This window comes from Aphelocoma coerulescens, chromosome 3 (genome assembly GCF_041296385.1).
Source record: "Aphelocoma coerulescens isolate FSJ_1873_10779 chromosome 3, UR_Acoe_1.0, whole genome shotgun sequence".
In the NCBI taxonomy this organism is placed as follows: domain Eukaryota; kingdom Metazoa; phylum Chordata; class Aves; order Passeriformes; family Corvidae; genus Aphelocoma; species Aphelocoma coerulescens.
The window spans coordinates 110,353,920-110,377,814 of NC_091016.1; the positions used below are offsets into that span (position 1 = coordinate 110,353,920).

The window sequence follows — 23,895 nt, forward strand, 5'->3', positions numbered from 1 at the left end:
CAAATGGTGTGAAGCTGGACAGATGTTTGGTAGTGTCGTGGCTTGTTTGGTTCATAAATTCCTCCCTGCACGTTTTGGTTGCTCACTTCTGGGTGCAAGGCTAAATAGATTTTTTGGTTTGATGTGGTACAACCACTTTTTTTTTTTTTTTTTATATTCTGGGGTTTCAGTTAGGCTTTCAGGTTGTGCGTTTTGTATTCTGGGGAGACTTTTTTAAAGGTTGTAAAACTTCATTTTTCATTAACTAGTTATCTTAGAACAACTCTTTTAAAGTCATAGTTCAGCTTTTAAGTTAGGTGTCCAATAAAGTTTCAGATTTAGAGATCTCAGGATGTTCCTTATTCAACTTGGGGAATGATTAAATGGTAAAAGTATACAAAATCATTGCATAAAAGGGGTATGTCTAGCCTACACCAAAGAATTCTAAGCAATAAATATTACACATTTTTCTTAAGCAGAATCTTTGCTATTTGAAAAAAAGATTTTTCATGCTTGTATTTTTCTAGTGACCTTTTGGTTTGTTTTGATGGAGGAACTATAAAGGAATTGCTTGTTTAAGAACTCACAACGTAAAATTCCTTACTGTTGAGTAGTAGTGATGATCCCGATGCCAGGAGGAAGCAGGAGCACTTGCAAGAAGCCTGGCCTAGAAATGTGGCAAGAAGAGAAACATGAAAAGCCATGTAAGAGTAAATAAATTCTAGGTCATGGGGGAGCCATCCTGGGCTGACAGGGATGGCAGCTTGAGGGGTTTTGTACTTTACCCTTAGTATTTCTAAACAGTCTTCACTTCTGTGTGGTCCTCTTTTGGCTGTAAAAGCAGGTACAGGTCTTGGATTTGTGAACAGATTAAGTTAATACTCTCTTCATTTCTTTGAATAGTGATTAAAGTTTTACTGTTGATCATATGAAATTGAGGAATTACTGAAGAGAACATGCTTTTAGCTGAGACTCTGTAAGTGCACTAGGGTGTAGTCATTACAGTTTCATCTCATATTGTTTCTAAACCAAGATAGTGTCTTAGCTCAGCATGCAGGAAGTAGTGAGCTGCTCTGTATCTTTTCCTCGTTTAATATGGAGTTTAGGCCTGCGTTAGTACAAGCCACATGAAACCAACTCAGCTGCAGAATATTTGGTTCTTTCTCCTCCTTTGATGCTGGTCATTCCCCCTGGTCAGGCAACGGCTGCTCCTGCCGGGCCGGGCTCTCGGGGGTGGTGTTGTGCCGCTCTTTTCCCGAGGTGGAAGACTAGGACAAAGACCTGCCTGAGGGAATGGGGTGGGTTTGTGCCACAGTCGTGAAGAAACCTGAAGATTTTCTAAGTGCTGTAAAACGGTGCCTGTATTTAATTCTTTTTTCCTCAGTGGCTTTTCAAAAGGATTTTGTATCCCTTAATAATCTGCTACTGTCTAAAGCCCATGTCTCCAAGTCATCACACAGCTCTTAGGAAACTGCTGACATATGGATTGTCTAACACTTTAGGTTTTGGTGGATTGCACATATATATTTTAGTTTGGGTCTGATTCAAACAGAGTAATTCCTGACTAAATCTGTTAGTGAACTCATAAATGCAGGTCAAAATGTTTGCTGTTTTCTTCTGGAGAGTTTGGACTGGAGTAACAACAGCTTTCTGCTTCCCTGGAAAGTGTATCCATCAGACTGGCTTTTAGTCATGTTCCTCTGTTTGCTGAAGTCTTCTTCTCAAAATATTCCAGGTCTTATGTGTAAGAGCCTCTTTTTCTGACTAAAATTTGAATAACTTTGCTTGCCATATGATTTTTTTATTTCTTTTTTTCAGTGGTAACTCTTTAAAGAATTCAAAGTAAAGCAGAAGCTGGTCATTCTTGTTTATTTTTAAAAAATCTTTTAAGACAGATAAAATTTTTTCTATGCAAATTCTGCTAATCAACTATGCTGCTTTTACTTTCCCAAATAAGCAGGGATTCCTGATTTGGTCTGGTGGTGTTTTGAGATACCTTGTAATCTTAATTTTTTGGGGGGTGGGTGTCTATCTATTGGTGGGTTTATTTTCTCTCTGCCTAACTCTGTATTTCTTGTGCATTTTAGCAGGTGCATGCAGTACTTTTTCAGGATAGAAAGTAGTGCAGAATGAAAAGAAGCAAGGGTGAGGCTTTTATTTGAAAGAAAAAAAGCTGAGGAGGAAGTTCACTGCTGAAAGGGTTATTGTAATCAAGTTTATCATGAGAGCTTGCTGTTGTGTAACAGAAACTCTAGCTTGTCCATACCTGTCTTTAAGCATTACTTAATGAAGAAAGAAAACAAACCTACCAAAATATTTATGAAATTCAATAAAATTTGTTCCCAAACTCTTAAATTTCAATATGTTATGACAGTTCAGCTCCTTATTGGAATGCTCTCTGTATTTTTAGAAAGACTACATTGTTTTAGAGAAGTGGTATTTGACAGACTTAGCTTATGAGCATGAACAAGCTAATGCTCGAGCACGTGTCTCTTGTGGTTTAATAATATTGAAACTCATTTATTCAAACACCACTTTAACCCGGAATCATGTAATGAAAAATATGTCTTCCTCTGAAAGTAACCTATTAAAAAGTCTGTTCAGCAGCCAAAAATTTTATTTCCTAGTAAAGGCTTGCAGTTGTATTGAATGTTCAGTTGGCTTTTTTTGTGTGTGGGTTGCTGGCTCATCCTCATGCCATCTTGAATTCTTCAGTAAAAATTGTGTGTATCAGTTTAATGCAGTCTCATATCCTAGCACCTATTTTTTTTCTCTCAAAAGTGTATAAACTTTGTTTATTGAGTCATTTTCTAAAATTAATCTTTTTGCTATACAAATACCCTTCTCACTTCCTCTTAAAACAGTGATCAGGGGTAATTTGGGATTTTAAGATGTAGTAGCTGTTGCAGCTGAAACAGTTATTAAAAGAAGAGAGGAAGAGAGAGCCTGCCAGTGTGACTTCTATGATTTTCAAATGGTATCCTGATTTCTTTTTTCATCTCTTCTGCCCGTTTGTTACCAGACAGATAACTTGGGCAACCTGTCTGCCTGTCTTCCAGGTGGACAAATAGATTTTGTTTTACTTCTTCCTTCTGCTTGATGGCAGGCTTGTAAAGGAGCAGCTTTACTTGTGTGCTTGGTCTCTTTGTCTTTTCTAATGGAAGAAGTTTCACGAGATGCATATTTCTTTGCAGTTATCTAAATGGAGTTATAGCAGTTTCACCTGTCTTCTTCTTGTCATTTGGTTCCCTTTTAATAATTCCAGACACACCCTCTTGCTGTTACATCAGCATCTGTATGTGATTCAGGGATATCAGGCTTTGGAGAAATCTATCCACTCATTTAGTCCACGTTAAAATGAGTACACTGAGTCAGATGCAAGGCTCATGGGGTCTGTTCCTTCCCCTGTTTCTGATGGTGACCTAGGAAGGGAGGCGGGAGAAGGGTGCAGGGGGTCTCCCCCATACACTTTCACACACACCAGCAAATCACACGTTTCTATACACCAGTGGTGACAGTGCTGACAATGTCATAGAATCACAAAATGGTTTGTGTTTGGGTTGGAAGGGACCTTTAAAGAGTCTCTTTAAATATTGCTTATGTCTTTTCTGTATACCTTAAGCTCTGGTAAAGAAGGCTTTCCTGAAAAGACTACAACTTTGTTACTATAATGTAACAAAGTTGACTGCGTTAGTTTTTTTCCAGCTAGGTTAGATGGCAAAAAAAATTTCAGTGTTTCCTATTTTTTAAAAGTTTGTATTCATCATAATACACAGTGTTAAAGTACATTTAATTTGTGTTTTATAGCTATTACATTAGTTTGTGGCTGCTCCAGGTGTGATGGTGGTGGTGCCTGAGAGGTGGATAAGAGGTCAGGCAAGGGGGGAAAACCAATGTTGTTTGAAAAGAAATCAGCAATATTTGTTGGTGTGTGTTTATATGGGAGGTAGTGAGATTAGTAGTACTGTAAGAATACACAAAAAAAACATGAAAAAAAATGATTAGTGACCACATTAATGATCTAGTATGTAATGATTGGTCCGCAAGGTCATTTCATTCAGTTTTAAATACTAATTTGGGGGTAAATTTCACATTTAATACAGTTACTGTCTCTACTGTCAATTCTTTCATGCAACCTGTATGCACTGTGGCTGGTGTCATCCCACATCAGGCTCATGCTGCAGATGACCAGATATATCTGAACCAGTTGAGCAGCAGAAGCAAAATAAGGTGAGCCAAGTGCCATTGAGAACTTGACTGCTCTGCTCATTGTTGGTACCTTATTTTACCTTATGTAGATGTAAAGCCAGCTTGGGTTCCTGGGAATGTGTGTTTCAATCCAGGCAGTTTTCAAAGATGTTTACACACATTAGGGCAGCTATTTGGTTTGTTATTTTTACAATAAATATCTTCTATTTTGTGGGCATGCCCTGCTTTACACAAGGTTTGAACCAAAATTATGGATTGTGTTGCAAAAACCGCTTCTTAAACCCTCATAACACATTGTTTTCCAAACCTACAAGTTAAATGGCTTTCTTAATCCATTTCCTGGTAAGTTTAGTACACTGTTTCTCAAACTCCATCTAAGTTGAATTTGTCATCTTAAGAATGATGCAGCCTTGCTGAGTTTTGGATTATTGCCAGCATATCCAGCTCTAGACATTAAAAGATTCCCTGAGACTTACAAAAAGCTGATAATGAAAAAATGAGTCAGACCTTACTAGGTTTCAGTATTAAATGGTCATTAAACAAATCCCTGGGGAAAAAGGTCCATTGTGGAATATGAGCAGCACAGGGAAGGTAGAACTTTAGAGGATGTGCAAGCATGGGGGAAAAAAGGGTCCCAGGATGGAAATGCACAGGTAGAAGGATGATGAGGAAGGGAATTGTGCTGCAAAAAAGTGCTGAACAGGAAAGAAGGATGGAAGGGAAAAATATAAAATGAAGAATTTAGAATAACTATATAGTTACTTGTTTTCAGAAGTAATAGAACATTATCATTATAACATAAGCCGAATTGTGAATATGTAAGTAATGGGATATTGTCCTGATATGGGAGAAGGAAATGGCCTATGCAGTCATCCGAGAGTCAGTCAGACCACATTTAAAACAAGAAACTATGGAGCCTGCAAATGGTTCTAGAAAGCCAGCCAGTGCATACTGTTTTCTACTTGTTGATCAGCAACATTCTGATACTGTCCAAACAAGTAGGAGAAGTTGCAATCTTGGCTTACTCAAAACAATTACCTGTTACTGTGATCTGATTATCATGCTAATAGTTTGGCTCCTCTGCTCCTGAAAACCAGTTTGTTGTTTTCTAATACAGGTGAAAAATGCCATGTAACTTTGAAAGATAAAGACAACTAATTTAAATAGTTTAATGAATATTTATCACTATGAAAATCTTGTTATAGACACTTTTTCACCGACTCAACAGTGTGTATTTTGTTCTGCTGTGCTCAGGGGGCAGGGGAAAGTACTCTCAGGTAGTACTAATCTATACTGCTTTCTGGAGAAGACCTGTAGTGACCTTATTTGTCACATGTGGGAATAAGATACAAATGTTTTAAAGACAAAGCTAAAGAAAGGTCTTGGCAACCTTTGTACCCCATCTAGACAAGTTACAGACTCTGTCAGCATTGTTGATCAGTATTGAAGGAATCCCAGCTTGCAAAACACCTGAAAAGGCTAGCAGGTGTCATAGCTTTAAAAGGGTTTTCTGTCAGTCTTCCCGGAATTACTAGGTGCCCTTAAGGGTTTGTAACTTCAGTTTTATATGTGGTTTTTATTGTTTCCCAGGTTCCCAAAACAAGGTGAGAGCTCAGTAACTTCATGTGCTGATGGACAGGGGAGTTGTCCTAATATTTAGCACAGAAATACATCTTGAATTTTTAAATTTATGATTGGATAAGTGAAAGTTGTACTTGTCATGTGGCATATGATCTAACACTGTCCTCTATTGTCCAAGTACTCCTCCCTTGGGGTTTAATCATGGGTTGCTGGAGGCAGAGTTTTTTTAACTGAAGGAGGGAGGCCCTGGCTCTGGGTCTTGCTTTCCTAGTGGATTTGCTGGTTGACTTCCAGTGCAACTTGTTTTATCAGATTCTCTTTTTTTTTTTTTTTTTGGCAGTGATACATATCTAGGTAGAAGGTGGTAACTTTTATTAATTTTGAGTCTGCTTGTTTGTTGCATCTTTCTTTTTCTTAATATTGTCTCAACATTTGCTGTGTTGGTTGTGTGGAATTCAGGAGTTCTTTCTCTTTTAACCCTCCCAGTATGTTTGAAACTTTGCAGAATAAAGGATTTGCTGAATGAACTCACAGCTCTTTCAGAATTAAACAGAGTATGAAGAGGGTATACAGTGACTGGTGAAAACAGCCAGTGCTTGGTTACTGAAGAAACCCTACAGTGTCCTAAGCCCTGACCTTTCAGCCTTCAGCCCTGTCCCGTGTCCCAGGCAGGTGTGACCTTGTGCTGGATGCAGCTATGCTTGCAGCTTCCAGTTCCAGAGGTGGCTGTGCTGCTGGAAGTGGGGTTCAGTTCAGCCTCATCCTCATGGCACAGCACTGCATTGTAGCAATGAGACTACTACAGGGAATGTTTTTGAGCTTAGGATTTAAACCCTGGGAAGTAGCAGTTGATTTGGTTGATCTTTATCTTCTATTAGGATGCACATTCCAAGTGTGTTTAGATCTCTTATGAACACACATCAACAAATAACAGTTTTTGTCTGTTAACACTGGTTTTAAAATAACCGAAGTGGTAGCTCTCAGTCTTAATTTTTATTTGTAATTTTTATACCACTTGTTTGCCTTCCCAAAAAGGAAAGTATTAGTTGTCATTGCAAAGCAGAGCATTCTCTAGCCATTTTGAAAAAGAACCAAATTGCCTTCTGTAAATTGCAAACAAAAGCTTGGAAACTAAAGTAGGTGTTGGGCAGAGGGAGGATGGTTTGACTCGCTAATACCTAGGTTAGGAAAGCTGTCTTCTTGCCCTGGTACAGGGAGAAAAGCTCAGGTAAAAGGTGATAAAGGTGTCAGTTGGAGTCCTGCAATTAAGATCTATATTCCTTAAAGTAGCTCGGTGTCAAATTAGACTTTGGATAGCTCCATTAGTGATAGTTTAATGTTTGAGAATGGGAATGCTTCATATGACTGAATTCCCAGTGTCTTAATTAATTTTCATATGTGATCTATTATTAAGAAAATACTAATTCAACTGCTTTTCATTAGAGGAAAGCATATTTCCTTGCTATCTGATTATGAATAGTGTTCATCTAATGTTCTTATTTGAATTACCTGAGACTTTAACTTTTCTCCCAGTACACTCAAGTGAAGTTACATATGATTCAGGTTTGTTCCAAGATTGGTTTGGTATTCAATTTAGTGTTGCTTTTTAAAAGGAATGGAAAGTACTGTGAGCCTGGTCTTCTGCAGAACTCTGGTAATGTGTGTTTTTCTTGTTTCTCAAGATAGTCCTGGAGCAGTCTTAGCCAATTTTAACTGTGTTTAGAAACTATAATGAACATGATACAACTTCCTAACTGTTACAAAAAGTTACATGTGTAATAGTAGGTGACAGCAGAATTATTCATTTGCCTAAGCATGTCTTCATGCAAGTCTGAACTGCAGTCTGAGGGGAGATTGTTTAAAAAAAGCAAATGTAATGTTAGTAATCACACAAAACAAAAATTGAGCATTGGCTACAGAGCTTATATTAGAATAGATGAAAGCAAATGATTGAATAAAACCACATTAGGTCACATTGTGTCTTGTGAACACAGTTACTCTGTTTATAATCTGAACAAAAAAAAGGCCAGAAGCCTGAATTCACTCTTGTTCGGGAAAGTTTTGAAGCTGTGCATGAAGTGTAAAGCCCTGCGAAGTTTCTTTTAAAGGAAGGTTCCATATGTACAAATTGACTTTTATAAAATATGAATACATGATAAAGTGCTCTGCTGAATTAGAACTAATGGCTGAAGCAGGAAAATCATTGCTTTTTATACATTTAGAATGGTAAAGTTGCCTGGTCAACTGAAATTGTTGCTTTTAGAGGTAAATTCAAGTAATCATTTAAACTATAGAGAATTAGGAATGTTTAATGAAACAGTTCAGGTATTGTGAAATGAGGGTCAAACCTTACATCCATACTTACGCAAACTTCAGGTCCTGCTGAGTTCATTATGAATAAACATGTCAAAGTTGTTCTGTAAGTTACATTCTCCTATAGCAGCAAACCTCAGTACAAATTGGGAGAACTTTCTTCATGCAGTCAGTGGTTTCAAAAAGAGAATTTCAGATTTATAGTCACTAATAAATATGCAAATATGGAATTGATTTTTTTTTTTTTTAAACTAATTACCTGAAAGATTCTGTGGAAGGGTTCTAGAGAATGTGGGCCTGGTGCTGAATGGGAATATGGTCACAAAGACCGAGGGGAAGACTAAAGTGATGATTGGGTTTTTTGCTTCAGTTTTTGAGAAGCAGGTTAGAGAAAATGTGAACAAAGTGGACGTATGAAGGTTCATGGGCTGTGATGAGATGCTGCACAAGTGTTGAGGCAGCTGGCTGGTGCCACTGCAAGGTCACTGTCAATTTTTGAGCAGTTATGGTGACTGCACAAGTCCTCAAGGGAGGCAGGGGATCCTTCCTCTCTGTTAGGCAGTGGTGATACACATCAGGAGTGCTGGGTGCTGTTCTGGGCTAGCCAGTACAGGGAGATGTGAGCAAGTGGAGTGAGTTCAGTAAAGGGCTATGGAGATGATGGAGTGGAGCCTGACAAATGAGGGGAGGCAGAGAGAGCTGTGATTGTTCATCCTGGAGCTGGAGGATACTCAAGGTGGGTGTGATATGCTACCTGCACAAGGGTGCAAAGGTGGAAAACCAGATCCTCCTTAGTGGTATCGAGTGACTGGATGAGAAGAAATGGGCACAAATTGAAATACAAGAAATTCCATTTAAGCGTAAGGGAAAACAAAATCTTTTTTCCTTTGTACTTTGGGGTTGGTGAAACACTTGAGCAGATTTCCCACAAACCTTGGAAGCTGCCATCTATGGAGATGTTCAGTATCTGACAGGTGGTCCTGGGCAGCCTGCTCAAGCAGACCCAAGCAGGGGCTTGGACCCAATGGTCTAAGTAGTCCCTTCCACCCTCCACCTTCTGTGCTTCTCTGACCTCTTAGCTCTTTAGACAGTTCACCTGCAGTTGCATCTGTATTGTTTTTTTCCAAAAGCTCTCCATTTTGTAGCATTTGGACACATAATGAGCATTTCAGAAGAGAGGTGGTGGGAGATCTGAAGCAACTTTCTATTTGTTCCTTATATATTTAATGGAATTTAAAACTAGCACATGTTTGCAGTACTGCAATCTGGCTCCATTCTTGCACGTGTTTAGTCATAGAGTGCTAAAAGAATCTGTATAAATAATCCTGTAATTAAACAATTCAGAATTTAGTGTCAATAACTAATTTTAAATAATTAACAAATACAGTAATAGAGCAAATGTATAACCCCCTCTAACCCTGTATTTCAGTCGTGGCCTGTATATGAAGAAGTATTCAACAAAATGCATGAGCTTGCAGTGTTTTTAGACCTGCCTCGTTTTCCAGATATAACAGACAGCTGCTTTCTTCATCCAGACATGCTGTGCATGAAGTATTTGATGGAAGCCAATTTACCTGGTAAATATTTTCCCTAGCCCGAACTGATAAAATTTTTCTGTGGTTTATTAAACTCTAGCAAAAAGGCTTAAATTACTACTTCAAAAGTGCCTGCTCTTTTCCTTCTAATTTATTCCCATTTAAGCTTGAACTGAAAGATATTCTTTCTATAGAAAGCACCTTCATCAAACATTTAGAGTATGTATTATGGGCCCAGATATGCAGGGGCACTCTGATGTTGGCTCTCTAAGGCTGTGGAGTGGATACTTCATTTTAAATCTTTCAGTATCCATGTGAACTAAGAGGCATCTGTTGAATTGATGTGATATATTAACTTTAGCTAAATGATTCATGAAGTTGGGACCCAGTTGCTTAGCTCTGGAATTTTCATATGTGACTGTATATTCTTTAACAAAGAATACATTTTGTGTGTTACATAATATTGTATATTACCATTTATTTTAATATTAATTGATGGTGTGTGATAGATCAGCTGCCGTCTCACTTGGTTTATTATTTAGTTCTGAAATCATATATTGCATAAGTACTGACTCTTTTTGTCTATCCTAAAATTAAGTCTTGAATATTGACTTGTGAAAGAAAGACCAATATGTCCTAGTGTGTGAACTGTCTGTTGGGTTACCATACTTTCTGTAAAATACCACTGTCACTGAAGATGAATTACACAGACAGATTGCCTGTAAATTTTTTTTTCTCAAAACATTCCAACAGTTCATAGTAGGGGAGGGAGTTAACTGTCTTATTTTGCAATTAGTTACGGTGAATAAAAGTGTTTGGTTTTTCTGTTCATTCACAATTGAATGAGTAGAAGATAACCAACAGGTTTAGGGCTAAAATTCCAGAGTAGTAATTCTGATTTTGTAGTTTTATGCCAGTGTTGTGATCCCATAGAGGATTACATTATTTTACAGATTGTGAAGTACCAATTGAATAATAAAAAAAAGGCTACAAATTTGTCATTTTCAGATCTTTTACAGAGAAATGCAAAGCTAAGTATTCTTTGAAAATACTGCAGAAGAGAATATGTTGTCCTTTCCTCTGCAATTAAGATTTTAATATGTATAAGCATTTTTTTAAAAAATTGAAAAAGGACTGCTGCTGTTGTCTTAACAACTCCTAAAAAAAGAGCAATGAATTGGCAGTGTTAAAGGACACTAAATACCAATGCAGAGACTATTTTATGTATCTAGAATAAAACAAAGTATCTTGCTAGTATTTATAAGAAAATTTCATTTCCACTTTTTTTTTAACTTTTACTGTTATGTGAGAGAGGATTAAAAACAAGTTCCTACTGAGCACTTTGTAAGCAGCAAGAGTATAAGTACAGCTGGATTAAGGTTGTACTTAGTCATACATTGCTAACCTTTGTGGAATCTGATGGTGATGTAATCAACTCCTGTATTTCTTGCTGAACTGGAAAGGTGAGGAATTTGGGGGATTTGTATCTGTGAAAAATAAGCAGAGTAATAAGAGACTGTGTAGATAGACTGCTGTATATCTTGTGGAGCTGCAGCTGGATCTCCCTGGCGGCTGCGATTGGGCTGCGCAGGGAAAGGCAGGTGTGACCTCGGCAGCTTTTGCTGGGGGAGCAACAGGTGCTGCCCTGCCACGATCAAACTGCTCTCCTTACCCAACCAGCTTCTTTACAACCAGCCCTGCTCCTCCTCTGTGAAGTGCTGACTCCTGCCATGGGTGTTTAGTCAACACGCAGGAAAAAAGTTTGTGACAAGTTTTTTGCTTTTGGGGATTTTTTTGAAAATATATTTATGTGGATTTGCAATAGGCTTTCCCACAAGAATGTTCACAACAATCTCACTACATTATTCAAGTAACATCAAAGCAGTATTAAATATGTGATTTTTTTATTCTCCATATGAATATATAATAAGTCAGAAGTGTTTTCCATGTAAGCACAGTGAAGGTTGCCTAGTATTTTTAAAAGTATCTAAAAATACTCCTCAGCCTGGAAGATAAGGCTGTCAAATGGTCCTAAAAGACCTAAGCATCATTTTCCTCAAATGGCCAACATATTTGCACTGTAAAAATATTTCTAGCTTGTCTTAACATTTTATATTTTTATTTATATTAATCAGATGAATTGCATAATTGGACTTGTCGAGTGGTGAAAAAAATTGGTATTGGAGAAGTGGATTTCCTGACTCTTATGCCTGGAAATAAGTCAACAAGAAAAGTGAAATATGATGTTCTTGCTGCAGCAGTTATTGTAGTTGTGCTCAAATTACTGTTTTTATTAGATGATCACTATGAATGGTAAGTGTACAGACAAATATGTAGCAACCCCCAAATTTCAAATACTGCAAATGCTTATCTTGGATTGTTCTTTCTTTAGAGTTAAATTTATACTACTGGAATTTCAATTAAGTTCATTAGCTTTAACCATACACCTGAAAGTATTTTAGACACGAAATATTACTTTAAAAATTTGTTGGGTTTTATCTGAAACTTGAAATAAAATTAGGGTGTCATTTTTGTCAGTTGTATTTGAACTTCATGTGAAAAGTGCAGTACTTGGATCTACAAAACAGCCTGATTTTAAAATTTTTTTTACAGGTTACTTTCAGAGTTTGCTGAAGAAAGAAATAAAAATAACACAGAAGGTACATAAATACTCTAGTAGAAGCGGTGTTATGATTTTGTAAATGAAACATTGTTGTAATCAGGTTTAGAAAGACTTTTCTTATTGATCATTAGAATGTGTTTTTGTCATTCTTTAGGGGAAATTTTATTTGGAGAAAAGAGTAGATCCTGTTCATGTAAAATGGCCTCAGTGTACCTGCATAATTCTTACTGTTCTGCATAGGGGAATTTGGTACGCATTTTGCTGGGTGCCTCTCTGCTTCTGCTTGTGCATGTTTACCTCTTGGTTTAGAGTTTTATGCTTGGTAGGTGGAGATAAATGGGTATGCTGTGAAGAAGGAGCACACTTTGATCGTAAATAGCAGATACTTACTAGGGGCATCAAACCACATTTATGATAAAATCCAAACTTGTTTAGTCTTGTTAAATAAAATGTCTTAGTGTGTAACATATTTCAGATGTAATCTAGTTTCTTAGTCCAAATAATCCTGAGAGAGTGTGGAAAAGCTAGCAGCAATTAAGATAGAGAAGATAATGGTGTGAACATGGTTCTTTGAGGGCAGAAAGACCAAATAAAAGATTAGAAATGTTCAGGAAGATGTTCCATGGCCCAATCCAAATCACAGTTAAAGATAAGATCCAAGATGTGTTACAGTGGTTTATCTGTTAGGTCTTGTATCCAGTTTTGGGTCATTTTGACCCTTCTGTTGCTTTGTTTAAAATTTAGGTCCATAATAAAATTATGGTGTTAGTCATGTGTGAGCCCAATTACTGCTGTAACTAGAGACAGTCATCACTGTTAACTAAAACTGGTAATTTTCACATTCAAGTAGATACGCAAACTTAAGGTGGATTTTTTTTCCTTTTTACTTCCCTTGAGAACTTGAAGTACATGATAGTGACAAGAGTGGGGAGTTGTGCAACTGCTTTACAAGCTGAGGCTCAAAGCCATTAATGCCTTAATGGGGTTTCTCCTTTATTAACCAGTCTCATTGTCCTTGGGAATTAACAGCTCATTCTTTGCCCACTTTTTTGCTTTAAAATCTGCTGGTGCAAATGATCCATATGCTCTGTTGTGTTGTCCCTGTGCGTAGAATGTTGGGATGATGGTGAGCAGCTGTGCAGAGGAGCTGATGTGAGAATTTCTGTTAGAGCATTGATTAGTGCCAGAGTTCAAACCTGCCTCTGGCATTTTCCCAAAGTTAGAGTGCTGAAATGGATAATGGTTAATTCTGAGTTTTAAAGATTCAGTTTATGTTGACTCCATTTTCAACTTAACTATCCATTCTCTAGTCCTTTTTTTTTTTTTTTAAATAAAAATAGTCTTTCAGCTCCTACATTTCTTCAAGTCACACTGGAAGCAATGCAATAGATAGTTGTAGTTACCTACTCTGTGTATTCTGTGAACTGCACACATCCACAATACAGGTTTTATTCAAATAAAACATGATTGAGATATATATAGGTGTATATGTATGTGTGTGTGTGTGTGTATCACAGAGCTGTGTATTTTCTGCTCAGCTATATGAATGTCAGAGCAGCAGTACTGGCCAGGTAAAGCACTATTACAGTGTAGCATCATGTATCTGACAATGGGTTTGCGTGTGACAGATGCTTAATAATTCATACGAAGTTTAACACAAATTTCTACCACCTCCCACACTGCTCTCCCAGCAGTTTAGGAGTATTTACTTAAATCTCTGGGTTTAAGGAGCTGATAAAAGAAGTTGTATCCAGACCTTTGAATCTCAAGGACTACTGAGGGGTCTTTGTTCCTTTCATGTGTCTCTTGCTTTTTGAGACCATCTATGTTTTTAGCATCTAGACATTCTGAGGCAGGATAGTGCAAATAGCAGAAATGCAGATAATACAAAAGGTATATAAGTTTGATTGTAAGAACAGTATATTCACCTTCAGGAGAGTTTAAACAGCTGGCTGGCAAAGCTAAGCATGACACAAGCATTGCATGCAGTGCAGCTGGGGCAATGGGGAAATGCAAAGTCTGGTTAATTCACAATGCAGATATTCCACCCACAGGGAACAAGAGTTGATTATTTTCTAAATATATAAATCTACATCATAGTTCTGTTTGGAATTCTTACCCTTACTGTACCCAGTTGGTCTGCTTCAGTCTTGTGCCTCTTGGGAGGATCAGTGATAAAGGTGCTGCTCTATGTCCTATGCCTTCATGTTTTTGCATGTGCTGGTAAATACTTGTTCACATATCAGTGAAGTTCCTGTGCTCAAAACCATGGGAGGCTGATACAAAGTGAAGACCACTGTCTAGTTTATCATTCCAACCCTGTAAGGTGTCATGGCTAGTTTGATAGACAGTGGGGAGCTGATGAAACTGTGTGAAATTTTGTATCTGAGCTTCTTTAGGTTTTATTTGTTAAATCTAAGCTTGATGTATAGTTTCATTAATCCCTTGAATTCAACTTTCAAAAAGTTGAAGGCCACTTCACACAGTGGAGAGCTAGTTCATTTGGTAGAGAGGAAGTAGTTTCTAGACTTACCTTTCCAGAAAAGAGGGAAAAGGTTTGAATTGTGCTAAATCTATGAAACCTAAGATGCAGGGCTTCTTTGCACTTCACATGGCATGTGCTGTTCTTTCATTCCATTTATGCATTTCTCTTTCTTACAGAATTATTAGATCAAGTGTATATTCTTTAGGCACATAGCATTCAGGGTAGTTTGTATGCAGGTGCAAGATGCAGGGTCTAACTGCTTGGAGACCACCTTTTCTGTCATTTCTTTCATTTCTTCCCAAACTAAAATGTGCATATTTTATTCAGGTGGTCCATATTTTGAGTTCAAGAAGTGGTATGAGGTGGTAAAACAGTCCTTGGATGTGGAGCAAAAGAAATTGGATGAAGAAAGAGCCAAGTAAGAGGTTTTTAAGTACTTCTTTTTTAAGGTAGACAGTTCTGTGTGAACTCCTGATCCCTACAGAAATAAAAAAAGTTAGAAATTTGCCCCACATATCCACCCACCAAGCTTGAGTGAATAGAATGATTAAATCACTGTCTTAATTTTCTATTTACACTCATAATGTTTATCCAGGTTATTAATTAAATGCTCACTTTCTGTGAAGAATAGCTTATACAGATGAACAATTAACTGATTACAGTAGATCTAGGCTAACATGCCTTGGTTTGCCTACTCAGAAAAAGATCCCGTAGATATGTTGGAGGGGCAGTGGCTTTTAATAGCACTGACCATTAGATTATTTTGATTTTAATTTAAAACTCTATCAGTATTTGTAATAAATTATTATTCTTTTATTCATTTGCTCCAGCTTTCTTTTTTGTTAACAATTCTTATGTCTCTTACTGGTAGGTATCTGTGGAGATGTGAAAAGCCATTGTTTTACTCAGTCAAGAATAAACCTAAAGTGCTAAAGAGAAGACGTGAGTAAACTTTGCTTCTTCCCAGCAATACAGAAATCTGCTCCAACTTTTCCCATCATAGAAAGTCTTCAGCCCTGGCTGATAACATTTACATCTCAAAATATTTTGTCTCTTCTCTTTCATCTCTGGATACAATTAATGTAGTGCTATTTTACAACCTGTGGCTGGAATTTTTCAAACACGCACAACTGAAACTGCCTTTACCAGTCTTCTTAACAATCTATGAACCACAATGAACCACATTTCAGAATGAGTGCTCTGTCCTCATCTTGTCTAATTTACCAGCTGCCTTTATATCACTGTTCCTTTTGAGTTGTTGTTGGTCTTCCATACCTTTCCTGTCTGTTTCCTTGTTTACTTTCCATATGCTTTGGTATGAATATCCCAGTATGTCCTTTGGTAGATCTTGCATGTCCCTCTTCTCTCCCACTCCTTCTTGCAGCCTACTACAGAAAGCAAGGAAGGCTTTACTTGAGCAGCCAGCTCAAGCTGGAATGCATGTACAGCTCTATCTTAGTAGCTCTGGAAGTACCTGTGAGAAGTTTCTGGGGTTTATATTGACATAAAAGCACAGAAACAAAATAACAAAACCCCACTTGTCCATAGAAATAAAGAAAACCAGAATTTTATTTCGCCAAATTAGATCTAGAGTTTTTCATTCTACATTTTATGCTATCCAGAAAACAGCAGGTATTTGGAGAGGGATATTAAATGTGGCAAGTGGTATTTTTCCTTTTATATGCTCTTTCAGTTTCTGGAAGTGACTGGTTCAGGGACTTCTAAATAAGTTGTATAATCCTATTTGGTTTGAATTACGCATGTTGGATTTCTCCTTCAGGAATGCAGTGGGGTTTTTTTTAAGTACTTACTCTTCAAAATTCAGTTGGGGTGATCCGGCAGTCAAGCCATGTCCCATGGAAAACCATGTTTAGATTTATTTATTTCAAGCTGATTATTTACTCAGATGCCCTTTAATTCCTGCATTTATAGGAAAAGAGTTTCCTCTTCTGGCTCTGCTTCTCTTGTAGCTAGAAGAGGACCACTTAGATTACAGAACTTTATCATAATGTTGTGAGCAGGAATATCACATAATTGTAACTGGGCAGGATTCTTCTTAAAACAAATGTACCAGAGTAGAGACAGTGCTCTAGAACACTTATGTGCTAGGTGCAGATTTTCAGAAACCTTCCTAAACCTTTGATTTTGATCACAGATTTTAGTGTCCTCTTGAAAGAGACTTTGCAGTCCTTGGATTACTTTAGGAGGTTTTTTTTCTGTTGGTTTTTTTTTTTTCAATATATGAATGAGTTTATTTAAATAGAGGTCGTAAAAGGAAGTTAAAGGTCCAACAACGTTTTTTAACCTGCATTTTATCCTATGGAAACAAGGCATAGGCAGTCATAGAGTGTGTGCTGGTCTATCATGATACCTTCTTTCCCTTCTCAGCCTCAGTAACTTAGGGAAGTTCGTCATTCATTCACTAGCAGTGGGCAAACATGGAGTGAGGATTTTTTTGTTGGGTTTTTTTTTCCAGTTGAAATCTGCACCATGAAAAGCTTAACCTTGAATCCATGTGTGTATGAATGTGCTTTCTATCAGCATAAAAATCCCGGCAGTATCAAATGGGTTTTACAGGTTTTACTGGCAGGATTGTTTCAGAGTGCCCCACTACTAATATCATTAGGTATGAAAGACATGGAATTTTGAATTATGTTTCAAAATGTTTCACTAAAACCTGTAAAGAGGGTGGCAGAGAGAACACAGAGACTTCCAAGATTTCTCAGTCTTTCACACAGAGGTTTAAAGAAAAAAGAAAAGAAATTTTAAAAGCACAAATACTCCATTTTCTTTGTTTTAATCACCTCTAAACCTCAGTATTTTGATACTTAATACTTTTGCGTTTGTTTGTTTTGTTTCTCTTTGCACAGAAATGGTTGTGAACTTACAAAATCAGTTTGGCAAGCTGTCTGGTTCAGTGCGACGTGCTGAAAAGCCAAATCCTTCAAGTTTTCAGTTAAATTGGTCTGAAGAAAACACAGATGGGAGTTGTTTTCACGGGCATAGCCTGAAGGGAGTTTTGCAAGAAAAATGTGGTTTACTGACAGCCATGAACCCTGACTATTGGCTGTGTACAGTTAAACTATGTAATGAGAAGTAAGTGTTCACATTTTTGCTAAATACATTTTGGAACGTTCTCCTGAAAGTAAAGTTTCGTACATATATTTTTGCAAATGATAAATACAGTGTGTGGGCACAGCTATGTGTTCACATACAGTTACAGTCATTTATAGAAAGGGGTGTGTGAGGAATGGATAGGCTCAGACTGTGAGTAGACAAATTGTAACATGAAAAGTGATCAAAGTGAGTTTATGAGAAGAGAGGAGATGAGACAAAATCAACAACAAAATCAGCATGGCTAGAGTAGATACAAATACTCCACTTCATAGTGTTTTATAAAAAAGCTTTGTTTTTGTTGTGATGCAGCTCTCCAGAGAATGGGAAAACAGTCCCTGGCCTCTCCTCCCTGGCCTCTAAAAAAGCACAGAAAATTAATTTTCTAAATCACTATACTGATTTTGTGATGGCCTTAATCACAATGGCTTCTGGATCATATGCCAGACTTTGGTTCTGCCACTGGTTGTATTAGGAAACCCTAATCCAGAAGAGGAATGTACTGGTGAATATCAGTGAAAAAGATCAACTCTTTAGCTGGCTTGGATTCTCTTGAATTTCTCATGTGGGCAATTGGAAGGTGATTTTTTTGGAAAGGAGGTTGGGTTACATTCATGTGAATTGAGATTTCATTTGTCCGTTGAATAACGTGAAGTCTTCATCTGGTATATAATTTGAAATATCATTCAGAGATCAGTAGACCCAATACTGTCCTGATTTTTAAAACATTAAATTCCCCTTGAAAATAACTGGGTTTTACAAGTATGCAGTCTTTTCTGTCTTTCTGTGGATTTATTTGCTTATCTTTATTTTCCTTTTCACATTATTTTTCACATACCCACCGTGACAGAAATGGGTTGGAATAATGTAAGCACAGTGTTACATTACAAGAGCTTTGGTTCTGTGGATTCATTCTTTTGTATGAATAAGAACCTTTTTTTTTTTTTTTTAAGGGAGTAAAGGTAATAATCCTTTTACCACAGATTTGCGTAAATCTTATGTGCACATTGAATGAGTGGATATTTTGATGTATGTTTGTGTGAATAATCTTCCATGCAAAGTCTGTTTTTAAGCCTACATTTTCATATGTAATATATTAAAATGTTAATGGCAAACTGTCATAGTCTTCATGAAACAAGATTTGAATTTAAATTCTTACCGGTTAAATTTCCCATTATATCATTTGCAATGCAAGTAATTAATTATGCAACTGACACTTACTTAACATTGGAAAACAACATCTACTCCCGCAGATATGAGGGTTTATCGTCTGTGTATGTAGAATAGAACTAAAAAAAATCTTACAAATTCTTTCTCTAAAAATCAGCGTGGTCTAACTGGACTGCTGAAATGCTTTAATCCTGGGACTAAAGTGTGATTACAGTGCCAGCAGAGCTGAGATAAGTCAAATGGTTGGTGAAATGCTTTTGCATTTTTTAAAACTTTCTGTTTTAAACTGGATTCTGAACTGATTTGCTGTGGAAGTCTGTATATGACAGGAGTTGTATTCAGTGATTGTAAATGTCTTTTCCAGCCTAAAGGACTGTAGGATTCTATATGTGATGAGGTGTGTGAAAAATTTTGTAATGCTTTTGGGGGATGTGAGGTAGGGCAGAGGATGGGATGTATGGCATGAGAGACCTAGTTCCAGATTCCAATGTGCCAGACTTCGGGAGGCTTTGAACAGACTGTGCTCCCTGAAGTGCAGCTTGCCTGGCGCTCAGGATGGGTCTGGCTGTTCCTCCAGTTTGAGGTAAAATGTAAATGTTTGCTGGGCCAGAGGGAGTGAGCAAATGACCTTATAGTCTAGTAATTAGCACACTCACCCGTAAATTGGGACAGACAGATCCCAGTCGTTGTTCTGGTGAATATTTAAGAGAGCTGCTCTGAATCAGACACAGGGAACATTTTAAACTGCTTCTCCACATCCCAAGGCAATACCTGGTAAGTTAGAAGTATAGGATTTATAGGTGAATAGCACCTGAACCCTCATATCAATGTACAGTGTTTTTATTTAAAAATTGAAACTTTATAGTATTTTAAACCAAATTTGAGGCTTATCCAGAACAGGGTATTTTTCCAACCTAACTTGCTGAACTTGATGTTTACACAGCTATCTCTGCAGCTCGTCCTCTGTGTCATCTTTTGTTTGGTCTGACACTTGTTACCAGCAAGTCTAGTCTGCTATTTTCATTATATACTTCATCAATAAAATCACCTCATCATTTTCATTAACATTTTCACCATGAAAGCTACAAAATAATTAAGCAGAAGGCTGCTACAGCACTAATTACTTTCTGTTGACCTTGTCAGTGTTTGCCCCAATGTTTCCTGTGTTACTCCATTGACTTAACTTAGCTTTTCTCTCTTGTTTCTAGACACGTAATTTGTATTTAGCACACAAAGGCAATGGACAATAAATGAATGGGTTATTATCCCATGACATAGAGTCAGGAAGATGAGAGGGGAACCGTATGGAGAGAGGAGAACGGAGTAAAGAGCCTGAGGTGTCTGAATTGGATAGTCTTAGAAATTTTAAATATAGGATGAGGTAGTCATTTTAATACTTTGCTACATTTGCTAAAAGCTGGAAGAACAAACAGTGATTCCATTTAGTCCTGAAAGGCAAAGAACATATTCTTTGCCTGTTTGAGTAAGATCCTGATTCATAGTGGAAGAAGCTATAGTGGCTTTTCCTTCTTAGTGTGTTTGCACCAGCTCTGAAGATGTCTTGGTTGAGTCCTCTACTTCAGGGTTTTGCAGGAGTGGATCACTTCACAGAATCAACACTGTAAACTAAAATAATGATTTATGCTGTTGGAAAAATGTAGTTTGCCTCTGACTACAGTTAAATATATAAATGCTAGCTAAATACTAAATGCCCTTGTAATTTAGGGCTTTTATTTTCTCCCCATTTCTTTTCAGATTGTGTGGTCATCTGGCTCATTACAGAGAAGTGGAGTTTCCCCAGAGTTACCATTTTGTACTAGGGTTATTCGCCTTTCTTCTGAGGATTCAGCCCTCTTATATCCATGATGAGGTGTGTATGATAGAACACAAACTTTTTAATAAAAAACTCTATAAAAAACTAAAATACAACAGAGTCCTAAGGAAGTAAAAAAGGCCTAAAAATCCCAGTATTAAACCCATGTTTAAACCTGTGGGTTGGATCCCAAACCATGGTATTACATGTAAACTTATACTGATTCTTTTGTCTCATGAACATTTTTTTATTAAGATAGTAGTGCTGAGATCTACTACTGTATTACAGTTTCAGTGTCATTATCTATAATTTAGGTGATACTGGGAAAGGAAACTACCAAGAAAACTGTTAATCACCATTTATTTCATTAATTTGCATCAGAGCCAACAGGAAGCTGTGAAATTACCTTTTTTTAGGGCATAATTGTACATACTTTGAGTGTACTGGACATGACATTAGCGTCTAATTACATTGTGAGATTTTGCAATTAAAATGCCTATTTTTTGTACCTACCATTGTATGACAGTAAATATATTTTGAGAAAATAATGTTTATTATGTTTTTAAATACGATGTTAAATAAAAGAAGCAGTTGGTTGATGTTTACATTGCAGTGAGTTTTTTCTTTATTATTTCTAAACAGATGTTCCAGTTGTTCTGGAACAATTCCGGCACTGTTTTCTACATTTCCTTGCATCCTGTATGTTTCCCATTCTCTTGTTATGCCTAAACCTCTCATTCAGGTTAACACCTTTCAGGTCCACGTTCCACTTCAGGAACTGACTTACATACTTTTGTACCTCGTGTAAAATCTGACCCTGTTTCTTGTGCAGCGGTAACTGCCAGGTCCTCCTGTTGTTCTTTTGCAAGGCTGCTGTTAAAGCCTTGAATTTCTTCTGACCACTTTATAACCCAGCATCTTCAGCAGCTGGTGCCCTGGCCATTGTGTGAGTTTCTCATGCTCAATCTTATTTATGCACCATGTTTATATACTGTCCCAGACAACATGTAAATGAAGTGTGGTAGGGTGCTGCCACTACATGAAAGACACCATAACATATACATGCATATGCTGAACTGAGATGCTGTGTAGATATCCAGATGAATAGTGCTGCTTTTAGCTGAAAGAAATTCATCATTTCCAACCATCAGTACAGAGTACAGAACTTGCCAAATCTGTTTGATCAAAACTAAAACCAACAGCTATTTCTAAGCGTTATTATAACTAAGAAAAATGGTGCCTGCAGACTTGACAAAGAGTAATGACTTCCTCCCTGAGCAAGGGCTTTGGTGAGATGTAATCTGGGAGGGTAATCAGTTCAGTGAGTAGATTATAAAGGGTTTTAAAATCCATTGCAGTTCAATCCATGAAATTGTTTAAAAATTGGGAACAGGTAAATGATAGTAGAGGTGCTGCGCTGCCCTACCTGTCTGGAGCAAGTGATAAAGGGGTATTTCAAATACAGGTAGGGCAGACAGGACTATTAAAGGTGAGTTTTAATAGTTACATGGAAATACTGGCAAACCAGGAGGCTTTGCGGGCTCAGTAGAGGCAGGAGGTCTGATTTTGGTCAGTGTCCTGATTTTGGGTGACACAAAAGACACGGGGTGAAAGTTTTTGCTTTTTCAGGTATTCTAATTAGTTACTGTAGCGCAGGGATTTAGAACAGTGGTCCTATAATGTGACTATCAGATGAGAAGGTATAGTTTTAGCCATACAGAGCTAAACTGTGCTTGATGTGGGAAGAGGAAAGAGTAGACTGCATTATTACTTGGTATATGTGTTAAGAGATTTTGTAAGTGGGCACAGTTTAGTATGTCTAAATCTATTGCCACGCTGTGCTAGATACCTCGACTTCTGGTGAGGTGTGTCTGAACTGATGTTTACATTAATGGACTTGGAACATACCAGTTTAAATCTCGTGTCTAGCGTTTGTGTTTTAAAATTAGCCATTACCTACTATGTTTGACCTCACCCGAATGAATTACTAATATTTGTAAGTATTTGATAAAATTATTCTTTATACTTTTCTAGATGAGTATTTGTATCAGTTAAAAATCCACAGAAATGTAGTAGACATTGTCACTCTTTTCCACTGGCTCAAACGACTGAAAGCGTCTCATTCTTTTTACTGCAGTATCTGTTAGAGTTTTGAATTAACTATCTAAAAGATACCTTGGTATACATAAAGGATTAATTTAATTCAGAAGTCTTTATTTGAAAGACTTACGCACTTAATTATAGGTACAGCTTTCTTTTAAAACTACTGTAGTAGTAAAATCTGAGCTTCATAAATTAAAAATACTGTGTTCATTGTTACATTGTTACAAACGTAAGAAAGCTCACTTAGATGTTAGACTAAATTAAGGCTGTACTTTAATAAACTGGCATAAAGCTTGCAGTTAATCATCAAGAGCCATGTGCCTTCTGGACACACAGGCTAAGAGTCAGATTTAAAATAAAGGGTGTGCCCCAAAAATGCTTTATGTTAGTTCTATCCAGTTTAATCAATCGCCACTTGTGTTGGAGTAATGGTGTTTAAGAAGCTGATGAGCCACAGGAGTGCTTTATCTGCAGTGAAGTTATATGAGCTCTGCTGGGACAGCTGCTCCGAATGCAGTTAGTACAACCCGGGGGCGGAGGCGCGCCGCGGAACAGACAGCTGCCGGCGTAGCTGAAGGGCAGGGTGTCTGCGCAGCCCAGCACTTCCAATCGCCTCCTCTCTCGGCTTGGAAATTACAGCTCCTTTCTGTAACTATTTGCTGAAAGCGTCCAGGTAAAGCTCAGCGACTTTTTTTTACTTACTCCCCTGGAAATTTCGAGTAAAAGAGGCTCTCCTTGTTTAGTTTCTTACTCTAAAATTTGAATGACAGTTCTTAAGTATATAGATAAAGGCAAGTGGGGGTTTTAAGAATAAACTTTTAAAACAGTATATACTGAGAAAACTTAATTAATTATTAACTTAGACAATAGCGAATCAGTTATTCTAAGACCTTTTGCCTTCTACAGTGAATTTAGTCTTTTTCCTAGTTTGTGTTAGGATAAAAGTGTGTTTAAGTGGGCAAAAGTAACC

The 23,895-nt window shown here is 37.3% G+C and overlaps 2 protein-coding genes across 7 annotated transcripts in view; both read left to right on the forward strand.

Moving 5' to 3' along the window:
• TAF1B (TATA-box binding protein associated factor, RNA polymerase I subunit B) overlaps positions 1–21,427 on the forward strand; it is a 45,859-nt gene extending 24,432 nt beyond the window's left edge. For all 4 annotated transcript variants that reach the window (XM_069011576.1, XM_069011577.1, XM_069011579.1 and 1 more), the window contains 7 exons: positions 9,512–9,659; positions 11,753–11,930; positions 12,231–12,277; positions 15,053–15,143; positions 15,597–15,667; positions 17,596–17,821; positions 20,765–21,427. In XM_069011576.1, coding sequence (XP_068867677.1) covers positions 9,512–9,659; positions 11,753–11,930; positions 12,231–12,277; positions 15,053–15,143; positions 15,597–15,667; positions 17,596–17,821; positions 20,765–20,957 — 954 coding nt within the window. In that variant the 3' untranslated portion in view covers positions 20,958–21,427. The remainder of the gene's footprint in view (positions 1–9,511; positions 9,660–11,752; positions 11,931–12,230; positions 12,278–15,052; positions 15,144–15,596; positions 15,668–17,595; positions 17,822–20,764) is intronic.
• Positions 21,428–23,414: 1,987 nt separating this feature from the next.
• Positions 23,415–23,895, forward strand: part of GRHL1 (grainyhead like transcription factor 1) — a 47,200-nt gene continuing 46,719 nt past the window's right edge. For all 3 annotated transcript variants that reach the window (XR_011150036.1, XR_011150037.1, XM_069011582.1), the window contains exon 1: positions 23,415–23,598. The gene's annotated coding sequence lies outside the window, so the exon portion shown is untranslated. The remainder of the gene's footprint in view (positions 23,599–23,895) is intronic.